This window comes from Oryza sativa, chromosome 3 (genome assembly GCF_034140825.1).
Source record: "Oryza sativa Japonica Group chromosome 3, ASM3414082v1".
Classification (NCBI taxonomy): domain Eukaryota; kingdom Viridiplantae; phylum Streptophyta; class Magnoliopsida; order Poales; family Poaceae; genus Oryza; species Oryza sativa.
The window spans coordinates 22,602,243-22,614,358 of NC_089037.1; the positions used below are offsets into that span (position 1 = coordinate 22,602,243).

General features: G+C 44.4%; 2 protein-coding genes across 3 annotated transcripts; both read left to right on the forward strand.

The window, feature by feature from the left end:
• The first annotated feature begins 2,105 nt into the window (after positions 1-2,105).
• On the forward strand, positions 2,106-3,356 carry LOC107277022 (serine/threonine/tyrosine-protein kinase HT1). The gene has a single exon (XM_015774089.2). It carries the CDS (start codon positions 2,199-2,201, stop codon positions 3,252-3,254), a length of 1,056 nt encoding a protein of 351 aa, XP_015629575.2. The 5' UTR covers positions 2,106-2,198; the 3' UTR covers positions 3,255-3,356.
• Positions 3,357-4,741: 1,385 nt separating this feature from the next.
• On the forward strand, positions 4,742-8,037 carry LOC4333351 (uncharacterized). 2 transcript variants are annotated; one of them, XM_015774405.3, is made up of 3 exons: positions 4,742-6,124; positions 6,524-6,696; positions 7,174-8,037. In XM_015774405.3, exons 1-3 carry the CDS (start codon positions 4,834-4,836, stop codon positions 7,720-7,722), a joined length of 2,013 nt encoding a protein of 670 aa, XP_015629891.1. In that variant the 5' UTR covers positions 4,742-4,833; the 3' UTR covers positions 7,723-8,037. The 2 variants fall into 2 exon arrangements, with proteins under 2 accessions (XP_015629891.1, XP_015629892.1); XM_015774406.3 differs by having other exon boundaries at positions 7,195-8,037.
• The last annotated feature ends 4,079 nt before the right edge of the window (positions 8,038-12,116 follow it).

Sequence of the window (12,116 nt, forward strand, 5' to 3'; positions counted from 1 at the left end):
GGTCTGCATCGCCGGCCTTCTTTCCTCCTCCTCTTCGTCTCCTTCCCTCGGTCTCCTCTCCTCTGCCTCTTCGTCTCCTTCGCTCGCCTCATCTCCTCCGCTGGACTCGGATCTATTGCTGCATGTACTATGTTTTGGATGAAATTCTAGTTGTTCATGTTTGTTCTTGTTTGTTTGTAGTCTATGTTTGTGGATGAATCTTTGCTTAATGTTCTTTGTACAATTTGTTTGTGGCGTGTAGATGTGGATGGATCTATGAATGTTGTGTCATGTGGATGCATATCTTAGGGTTTCATAATTCTTTTATTTTACATTTTTTGCTGAAATGTGTTATCGCGTGCGTGCGTCTTAATGCAGCGTATGGAAAAAATATCTTTTTAGGCGGACTGCACAACTCATCCGCTTGCAAAAATAGATTATCGCATGGGCCACATTAAGAGGTCCGCTTGCGAAAATCGATTATCGCATGTGGTTGGGCCGCCCGCATGCGAAAATACTGATTTTCGCAAATACCTGCGTGTGGACGGGCCATCTATCCGCCTACAAAGATCTTTTTTTTGTTGAACGACTTGCACCAGACAACGTGAAGTTCATATTGATAGAGCATAAAAAAAATTACAAGATTAAAACCCTGGGAGGTTGTAACCAGAAAAACGAAGAAAAAAAGCCACCGCCCCACGCACCGACAACACCAGAACACATATCCGGGCGAAGGCTTGCACCGGACCGATCACCTCTATGCGTGACTTGCCGCTGCTAGGCCGACAATGGAGCTAAAGCCAGGATCGCCCAAAATTCTATCCTAACTGTATGGATAAACCTTTTTTTAAGTAGTGATTCTACTAATCTAGTTTCAGAGTGTAATTCAATTACGAGATCCACCAACAGAAAGAAAGGATCAACCTTATTCCTTTGCCTTTGTGATAATTTTGGTTTGCTTCCTGCAGTGGTAGTACTAGAGGAAATAATACGATGGTTCGATTTTTGCCTCGTGTGATGATTTGGCGATCGGTCACTATGTGAATTGGTTTGGTTGGATGTGGCATGGTTTGATTATCTCATGCATTAGAGATGGCCTTAGGTTGCATACGCTAGTATGGGCTTCAAAATTATATAGTACCTCCTCCGTCCCATAAAAGTAGTCGTTTTACCAATTGCTAAATATCCTGTAAAGATTGTCGCTGCAGTTCTGTGATGCCATTACTACTTCTCCCGGGTGATTCTGGTCCATTCATTTGAACTGAGTGCATACATATTAATTCTTTTTTATTTCTCAAGCACTTAAACACACTAACGACTGGAGGGCACATTGGTACTTATAACTGTGAGCTAATTTATCTCATAATTACTAGAACATCAACTTTTGTGGGATGGAGGTATACACAAAGAATTGAATTAGGGATAACAACGTAAATAATCATCACATTGTTATCCCTAATTCTTTTGCTGAATTCTACTTATAATTTTTTTTATTGGAAATCGCGTACTCCCTCCATCACAAAATATAATAATTTGGAACTAGATGGGACACATCTTAGTCCAATAAATCTGTATAAGTGGTTCAAATTCATTGGACTAGGATATGTCCCATTCAGTTTTAAGTTGTTACTCCTTTCGGTTTTATAATTCTTGACGTTTTGGACGATGACACGATCTCTAAAATATATCTTTGATTATGTTTTTCTATTATAACTAGTAGTACTCTAGTTAAGTAGATACTTTCATACTTCCAGTCTGTGATGTTCCGTCACTGGTTACGACTAAAACGAGATGCTCTCGATTTAGATTTTACGATCTTATATACATGACTAAATCGGATCAATCTTATATATACCAGGCGTACAACAGAAGGTCTAGACTCGGATTCAGCTGCTTGGTTCAATTTCGGATTCTGCTGATTAGTGGATGTTCGGAAGAAAATAAAAGAGCACTCGGCATGCAAACAACAACTCTGAGCATATGGTCGCCGATTTGTTTTGTTGCTGAGTCCGATTTGTTGCTGGAGTCCGATTTGTAGCAGGATTCTTTTGTTGCTGGAGTCCGATTTGTACCAAGATTCCCGGGATATAAACTGTGACCGCCTGATCCCTTGTTCGCCCGCATCAACCACTTCTTGTTCCTGGTCCTCCTCTTGCGTGGTTTCGCCCTTCCGGGCCGGCGGCCGGCCGTCGCCGTCGACGTCGACGCAGCCGTGAGAGATGGACCAGGAGATAATGAAGAAGCACAGCGCGTGGCTTAAGCTGCTCCTCGGGCCCAAGAAGCCGGCGAGGTCGGCGGCGATCGTCGAGACGTGGGCGGCGGACCGGTCGAAGCTGCTCCTCGGGCCCAAGATCGCGTCGGGGTCCAACAGCCGCATCCACCGCGGCATGTACGGGGAGCAACCAGTGGCCGTGAAGATCATGCACGCGCCAGTGGGCGACGACGACGACGACGTGCAGGTCCGGCGTGAGATGGAGGCGCAGTTCGACGCCGAGGTGTCCCTCCTGTCGCGGCTGCGCCACCCCAACGTCGTGCGGCTCGTCGGCGTGTGCCGGGAGCCGGAGGTGTACTGGATCATCACCGAGCTCATGCGACGCGGCACGCTCAGCGCGTACCTGCACGGGCGGGAGCCCTACTCGCTGCCGCCGGAGACCATCGTCCGCCTCGCGCTTGACGTCGCCCGTGGCATGGAGTACCTCCACGCGCGTGGCGTCGTCCACCGCGACCTCAAGCCGGAGAACCTGATGCTCGACGGCGGCGGGCGCGTCAAGGTCGCCGACCTGGGCACGTCCTGCCTCGAGGCCACCTGCCGCGGCGACAAGTGCTCCTCCAAGGCGGGCACGTTCCGGTGGATGGCGCCGGAGATGATCCACGACAAGCGCTGCAACCGCAAGGTGGACGTGTACAGCTTCGGCCTCGTGCTGTGGGAGCTCACCACCTGCCTCGTGCCGTTCCAGAACTTGAGCCCCGTGCAGGTCGCCTACTCCGTCTGCGACAGGGACGCCAGGCCGCCGCTCTCGCCGTCGTGCCCGCCGGCCATCAACAGCCTCATCAAGAGGTGCTGGTCCACCGAACCAGCGAGGCGTCCCGAGTTCAAACAGATCGTGTCCGTGCTGGAGAGCTACGACCGCTGCCTCCGGCAAGGCCTGCCAATGGTGGCGCTGCCGGAGCCGTCGTCATCGCCGCTGGCCTCGTTGCTCGGCGCCTTCAAGATCCGATCCTGCACGAGCACAACGCGTTCCTCCATAACCGATCATAGAAGAGTTCATCCTTAGTCTCAACTGCATCGTGATGACGACGAAATCAAATCCATCGGTCAGATATCAGAATTGGATGTAAATGTATTGCATGTTCGATCAATTCGTTCATTCATCTGAATTTCTGACTCGATATATTATTCTATATGAATCATAACCGAAAGCCTTACTCTTTGGAACTTGTCGCCTGCGAACAAAAACAATATAATCATACCAGAGAGGGGAAAATCCTATCCTAATAAACCCTATGTCAATCGTATTTCCAATAAAATTTGGTATAGATAAGAGCAACTCGTGATTCCACTCAAAATTCCCAACTGATAGTTTTCATCGATTTCTCCTCGGTCGTTTGATTTCTCGCGCGGTCTGTAATATATGTATGTTCATGCGCTCGTGCGCCGGACGCTTCGAGTGACAAACGTCCTTAGATTGGTGCTTCCTCCAACACAGTGTGCGCCGCCTCACCGTCCTCCGCGCGCCACCTAATGCGCTGGTCTCCTCGATGCCGCCGCCGCCCACGAGATCTCTTGAAGCGCCGTCTCCCCTCAGGACCTACGATGAGTGCACCGCCGACGCTGGCCTCAAGACTGCTGGCCTTCAACTGACGCCCAAGAAGGAAGCCGTCTCCCCTCCGCAAGGACGGATGCCGTCCCTGCCGCCGGCCCACGTCGAGCTCATCCACAAGCCCGACGACTGCGCCAAGCACTTCCACCGCCGCACGTCGCCTGCAACCCGACGTGCCTCTTGCTGCCTTTGTACCACGGCCTCGGGGCAGCAATGTCCTCGGCCTGCGATGATTTGTTGTTGGATTTGTGATTTAATTTTCTAGGATGATTTGTTGATGGATTTGTGATTTCGTGATTTAGTGGATTTGTGATTCAATGTTCTATCGTTTCTGTATTGTCGCTCAGATGAATCGGATTGGGAGGGAGGTAATACATGGAATTAGGTTTCTTGTGGGGATCAAATTCATGAGGTCGAGATTAAATTTGGTATTGGTATTTTCGTGTTATTTTTGGTTCTGGTTGATTGATCGATTTGGGGAATTGGGGATCTAGCTCGGGGATTTTTTTAGACAGACTCGAACTCAAACGAACGAACCAAAAGTTTTGGAGGGACGGACGAAAACGTAATGACGGACGCATGTGACGAAAGGAAAAATACGAATATTTTAATTAGTTAAGATATATACACAAAATGTATGTTTACTTTTATTATAGTATTTTATAAGATAAATCTATATATGTTATTCTAGTGTCTTTAAATTGAATAATTTTAAAGTTATTTATAATCAAAGCTATAAAAGTTTGATTTTAATATTATCTTAAACGTTAAGAATTATGTAATATTTTAGGATGATCATTAGCGTGAGTCACGCTGGATTCATGAGAAAAACCCAGTTTTGGCCATTTAGACGGCGGCCCCACCTACCAGCGGCGGCAGCAGCATTAACCTCCTACGAGGCTACTACGACTATATATGAAGCAGTCTCACCCACCCGACCCAACCGAACCAACCCGGCTATTCCATTCCCCTCTCATTTGGACCCCAAGGCCCATCCCAGGTCGCACGCTGATCTCCGCACCCGCCACCCGCAATGGTGGTGTCCGATTCCCCGAAACCCCAACCAACCCCCTCGCCGCCGGCGCCACCCCCACTTCCGGTCCCGGCGGCGGCGGGGACGACGATGGGGGAGCTGGAGGCGGCCATCGAGGCGCTCGCCGCCAAGAAGCTGCGCCTCCGCGAGGCCTTCGATTGCCTCGTCGCCTGCTCCCCCATCCCCATCCCCTTCCGCTGGGACGACATCGACGCCCACGTCTCGTCCATCCAGTCCTCCGTCGCCGGCCGCTTCCGCCAGTTCCAGGCGCTCCAGACCGCCGCCACCGCTGGAATAACGGCGGCCCCGGCCACCAGCAACGCCAGCAGCCGCGTCGAGCGTTCGGTCGAACACCTTGTGGTGGTGGTGGAGGGCCAAGAGTCCCACGTCGCGCGCCATGAGGACGGTGGAAACGGTGAGGGTGAGGGTGAGGGTGAGGGTGGGCTAGGCAAGGAGGTGGCTATGGACGTAGAATCCGAGGAGGAGAACGGCATGGTGGTGGAGGTGGCAAGCGAGGCGCCTCGCGGAGAAGACGGTGAGGTGGAGGAGGACGAGAAGATGGGGGGGCCAATCAATGCGTCTCCTCCTAGCGAAGAAATCCATGGGAAGGGCGCGGACATGTCGAGAAGATGGGGGAATCCCATGGAAATGTCGGCCGACGTGGACGATGCGAAGACCAAGACGACGGCGACGGCGGCGGCGGCGGAACTGACGGCGATGGCGATCTCTCCGATTCCGGGATTCACAGGCAGAGGGGGCGCGGAGGCGTCGCTGAGGCGGTCTCTCGCGGCGGCGTGCGCGAGCATGGACTCGTCGAGCCTGGCGCGCATCCTGTGCTCGTCCGGCAGCAGCAGCAGCAGCCACGCCACCCTCGCCGCACGTCACTTCCGCCCGGCGCTTCTCGCCGCCGCCGAACCCGCGGCGCTCGTCGTCCGCGCCGTCAGGGACCTGCTGGCCGGGACGGCGCCCATCAGGGACAGCGCGTGGGAGAGCTGCGTGGAGCTGCTCAGCTGCGTGCCCAAGCTCGCCGTGGCGCCGTCGCCGGGCACGATGGAGCAGGCCAATCGCTTGGCCGAGGACTGGAAGGAGATGATCGGGAGGACCGAAAGTTGCAGCATGAACCTCGGCCGGTTGGCTGTATGGGGCCTTCTCAACTTTCTTGTCTCCTACAACATTGTCCTGGAGTTCGACGCGGAAGAAATCATCCATTTCTTTGGCACTCTCCCGGACGACAAGAAGCAGTGTTGCATCTCCCTCTGCAAGTATCTTGGACTGATTGACAAGATGGCTGGTACAGTTTCAATGCCTCTTACTCATACTCATTGCTCAACTATAATTTCATATGTTTGTAGGCAACTTATGCTACACATCTAGCGCAATTGTCGCGGATATGGAAATTCATTGATTTGTGCTTGTGTTCACATTCTTTAATGATAAGCTTGTTTAACTCCATGTCCCAAGCCTTCTTATGTTATATTTAGTGGCCATAAATTTGTTTATCATCTAACTGAATCAGTAGAAATTATGTTTTACACTTTTAGTCACAGTTAATACAGAGCATTAATTTGCATCCTAAAATGGTGACCTCAACATTATATTTGCATTTGCTAGTAAAAAAGTAATCTCATGAACATTTTCTATATCCAAAAAGGGTTCCATGTGGACTTATGATTATCTCTCATTATTTCAGATTCAGTTGGTCATTTGATTGAACATGGACAACAACTTGTCGCTATCAGATTGGCATGCACTTTGAATTTGACAGACAAATACACTCCACTTTCCATCATGGAAGACTATATTCAGAATGCTAAGGAGACTGCTCAAGAGATACTGAGCATGGAAAGTGATTCAGAGTCACTGGTATGTCCCTTTTTATGCAGTAGCTATCTCATTTATATTTTCTACTCGTTTTTCTAACCAAAATTTCAAATCCGTGTGAATATGAATGGAAGAATAGTTCATTCATGTGCTCTAGAGCATGTAGCTCTTCACGTTGCAGAGTTAGAAAAAAAAAACTATATTCCTTTTTCTAATGTAACCCTCTTATGATTTAAAGGTAAACAACTGGTGTTTCCGGCTTTGTAAAAACTGTACTGCACAACATTCTGAAGCACGTAATTAGGATGTTTTCAATGTAATGATTTATTTAGGATGTAGTGGAGTAGTGAGTAATTTCAAATTATATATTCATATTGCTTTTAGAAAATATCATATTCAATTTGTGAAAAATCACTGCAGATCATTTGGCATGGTAAATGATTGCTTCCACATACTGATATACAAATATGCTTATTTTAAAATTGGTTTAACACACCTGATGCATCTTGTATTGAGCAGAAACTGTCCATGTCAAAGCAGGTCAATGCTCTAATATTGTCATGGAGGGTTGTTGGTGAATGCAATATTGACTCTGTCCATTGTGATAGAATTAAGGCAGAAATTACCCAGCTGTTGCATAAATATGCAAACAAGAGGCACAGCCTAGAAGAACTTCCTTCTGATACTTCTAGTCCACATCAGAAACATCACCAAATGTCGCAAGAGAAGCACCACTGGCAGCAAAAGCATCGAGAGGAACAACAGCAGCAGTTTCAAAATCAATCCAAGGAACAAGAACAAGAGAGAAGGATGCAAAAGTTACGAGAGCTGAGGAAAAAGAAAAACAAGAGAACTCAGCGCAGGAAGCGGAAGCAAAATGCACAAGTGATGAAGCAGCATCAATTTGAGAAACAGCGAAAACTATATCACGCTGGTTCATTTACCAATTCTCAAAGCTATGTCAGATCAGAAATTCACCACCACCTCAGCCAGCATTTTTCAGGAACTATAGGAACACCTGTTGCACCATATACACCTGTTGCACCATATACCGGACCTTTTTGGTAGCTAGGGTCCATATATAATGGACCGGGTTCATCCTGCCTACATTCAACTATTCAAGTCAGAGTAGTAGTACTTGATACCATTACTGTTTGACTGAACTGAAGATAAAGATAGTAGAAGAGAACGGAAATTGCGCTGGTCGCAGAAAAACAGAAGTCAATGCTGATTGGCCAGTGTAGCTTTGCACTGATTCAAATTTATCTTGTTGCACTACTACTTTCTATATGCAATGTACAATTAGTTACTTTCATGGTGCTGAATTGTTATTAATCAGCTTCCGTGGAGGCTCCTAATGCCTCCGCTAGGTCGGTTGGTTCATCTTGTGGTCTAGGTTCACTCCCAAAGTAAGTTTTATCCCTTGGATGCCCTTACATTTTTGGCTGATAGATGGTTGTGAGGTGGGCTATGCCGGTTAACCAGTGTGTGTGGCCCCGACCAGTCTACCTGTAGGATGATCGGACCTCCACGTCAGGTTAGTTGGCCTTTGGTCGGCCAGGCTAAGGTGGTCGGTCGGGCTTGGGGTGGCTGGTTGGCCTAGCTAGCCCTTAACCTCCTACCTGAGGAGGTGTTGGCTAGTCAGCTAGCCCACCCTCTGATCGGCCGGCCAGGGCCCTTGGCTTGGTTAACACAATTTTCTTTGAATATAATGCATTTCACCTTTATTTGAATGCAACTTGCAAAATAACTAAGACATGACAAAACTAGGAAACCATTACTCTCAACCAAATCAATGCATTGAACATTATTTTACCTGTTTTTGATGCCGAATGTTGGTGGCCAAAATGAGCTTTAATGATCGCCAACCGCCACAAAAGAATCAACAAAGGCCTAAAGGTCCTGTTTGTATTTTAGTCCCTGTCACATCGAATGTTTAGACACCAATTAGAACTATTAAACGTAGACTAATGATAAAACCCATTCCATAACCCTGGACTAATTCATGAGATGAATCTATTTTGGGCCTAATTAATCCATGATTAGCCTATGTGATGCTATAGTAAACATGTGCTAATTATAGATTAATTAGGCTTAAAAAATTTGTCTCACGAATTAGCTATCATTTATGCAATTAGTTTTATTATTAGTCTATGTTTAAATATCTGATGTGACAGGGACTAAAATTTAGTCCCTCGATCCAAACACCACCAAAGTTAGATGATCAATTGCCTATCATGATTATAGAAAATTATGGAATTGAGACAAGGAATATTGTTACAGTCTATCAAAAGCCTTACCCTGATTATTTTTATACAATCCCATATCCTCCTAGTTTTCCTGAATTTGTGAAATTTAATGATGAGGATAATAGAAACGTATAGGAATATATAGACCAATTTCTAGCACAATGCGGTGAAGCGAGCAATGCCGATGTTTTCAAGTTATGCTTGTTTTTCTCTTTCTTTATCCGACAATGCCTTTATTTGGTTTATTTCTTTACCTGCAAATTCTATTTATACTTGGACCCAGTTAGAACAAATTAAATTTCTATGATTATTTCTATACTGGGGAAATTGAGCTTACATTATCTGATTTAACAATGATTAGGCAAAGGTACAATGAATTTGTGATTGTTTTATTCAAGGGATTTAGAGATACTAAAAACCGATGTTTTAACTTGTCTATTACTAAAAGAGATTTGGCCGATCTTGCATTCAATGGTTTAATTGCTCCGGTCAAAACTTCTTGATGGCCACAACTTCTTGATGTTGGTCAAGTTTTGCAAATGGCTCTATCTTAAGAAAGTTGCGCTAGAGAAATAAGAAATTTATTATATCTATTGACAAATAACCTAGTGTGAATATATTTGAACATTTTGATGATGAATTCGGATGAAGAAGAACCTGACGTGTATAAGGCCAAATGGTCCTGGACTAACAAGAACAAACCATTTGTTTGCTCAAATTAAAATCGGACACACTACAAGGATCAACAAACTAAAATCAAGTGTACTTTTGATGTGTCCATGTGAAATAAAATCTTTGATTATATCTTGCAAGAAATATTATTTTGCCTAAAGGCCACATACCATTGCCTAGGAGTTAATTAAAACACTGTGCACACTGTAAATGGTATGGTTCTTATTCACATGCTATTAATGATTGCAATGTTTTTCATCAATAATTTCAATCATCCATTGATAAAGGACAATTGTAGTTCATAGATGGTCCAAAGATGAAGTTTGATCATGAATTATGATCCCTTCTTGGTAAACACCATAGAGTTTGTTAATGCGAAAGTGTTGATTTGGTCTAGTTATGTTGAATTCACAAATGGGAAGAGTATGATTGTTGGTGAACCTTAGCCAAAGATGATCAAACCAAAAGGCCGTGAGATTGGAGTTTGGAAAGTTAATACAAATGAAGCCTTTAGCTCTAATATGGTGATAAAGGCAAGATGACCTTCAATATGTTTATAATATGAGAGATGAAAAGTCGGACAATGATCGAGTGGTCGGCCTACCGATGCAAAGAGACTAAGATCACCTCCTAGGGGGTGATTTGTCCAAGCACCTAAACAATTGGAGCAACGGTTTCCATATGGGCCTCAAATCATGGCATGGAATCCATGTCCAACACTTCTGCCTAGTTGTCACTTTCCATACTTCATGCTATGGGGATGCCAGCACCGGTGCATATTCCTTATCTACCATCCCTGCCAATACAATTTCATCAAGGAGTGGAAACCAACGAATTCAGTTCATGATTGCTTCTCCGCTACAACCAAAAGCCAGTTTCAAACAAAAGAATCGGTTGACGAGTTGGAAGGAGAGAAGAAGGGCGAAAAACGCTCAAAGGTGGAGACCAAGACAATGGAGGTGATCATCATCAAAGTAGGGTTCAATGATGTCCCAATACCCATTGGAGGTATGATGAAGGCAACCTAAACCAAGGAGATCAAAGCAGGTTTTAGAGACTCTCTTGACTATACCCGCAAGTCACTAGGTGTATCCCATGTTGGCCGAAAAACACGTCAACAACATAAATGAAGAAAATGTCGTATTTGCATGCTACCAGTTGTACTACTTTATTTCTTGATGACTAGAGCAAATTAATTCAGCTAACCTGGCATTACATATATATCACGGAAGCAGTGGTGTGGAGCCACCCATAAGGCTGTATGGTCTGCTGACCCCACAACTTTTCCACAAACGCCCTTATGATTCTGCATCTTTATATGTAAATCCATTAAAATATATTAAAATAATCCCACTAAAATGTGAAGCAATTATATTTGACCGCATAATAAAATTCCTGGCTCTACCACTTAATAGAAGCACTTATTACGTACCAACCTTGAGGAGGCTAAAAGTGGTATTTACCCGTTAGCAAAAGTGTATTAAAACTCACCAGTTTTCACCGGACCAATGACAGTTAGAGTTTTAAGCAGATATTTAACAATTAGCATCATTGGTAAGACTAAAGCTATAATAATAGCCCACAAACCAATTCCTTACAAACCAGTTTGAAACTTTGAGTTGTTAAAATTGTTTATATAAGAAGTGATAATTTGTTATTAGAAACCATCCAGATATATGCATCATGGTTTTGAGTTTTTGCAGTATTTTAATTAAGTTGCTATCATAATTTTCACTTTTGTAGTCACTTTAAAGCTGATTTTATTGGCCTTAGCACAAGATTTGAGATGTGCCCGCGACTTACGTTGATTCAATGGTTATAAAGTCTGTTCTACTTACCAAATCAAGATGTGAACATCACTACAGCTTGATGAGTACATGAGAAAATTCATGAGGTTCATGGTTTATCTGTCATTTTTTTTATTAAACTCCAAATAAAAAAAAACGGAATTGCTGTATATCTGTCGACAGATTTTTTGTTAAAAATCTGTCGATTTCTTCACCGTATGATTTACTTTGAGATTTGTGCGTGTGCCTTCGAGTGAAAAAAAAATGACGCTAGAGCAGGGAATCGACCACATGATGTCGGGATGCCATGACGTGCATCGTACCAACTGAGCAAGAAGCGACTGATTATTTTGCTGCTATACCTAACGTTTTTAAAACTTTCACCGCAGTTTCATAGTTAATTACAGTGTAATTTTTAATAGATGCAGGTGTAATTTTTGTTTTACATGGATGGTAATTTTTTTACTCATGGTTGTTTTGTTATACTGTAGTTAACCTAATTGTTTGAGGTGTGATTTGATATTTTCGGACTATATATGCCGTCATATTTTTCATAAAAAAATAATCGGCACGTATTTACATCGTAAATCTTCAAATTTACATATGTAATTTTAATATATTTACGCTATAAGTTTTAAAATTACATATGTAATTTTAATATATTTATAGCGTAAGTTTCAAAATTACATATGTAACCCCTAAAATTACATGCGTAAGTTGATGTAAGTTGCTTGTTTTTCCTTTTCTTTTTAGC

Coding starts and splice junctions, on each gene's coding strand:
- LOC4333351 (XM_015774405.3), top strand. CDS start 4,834: ATGGTGGTGTCCGATTCCCCGAAACCCCAACCAACCCCCTCGCCGCCG. Junction 6,125..6,523: donor ACTGATTGACAAGATGGCTG/GTACAGTTTCAA, acceptor TCATTATTTCAG/ATTCAGTTGGTCATTTGATT. Junction 6,697..7,173: donor AAAGTGATTCAGAGTCACTG/GTATGTCCCTTT, acceptor TGTATTGAGCAG/AAACTGTCCATGTCAAAGCA.
- LOC107277022 (XM_015774089.2), top strand. CDS start 2,199: ATGGACCAGGAGATAATGAAGAAGCACAGCGCGTGGCTTAAGCTGCTC.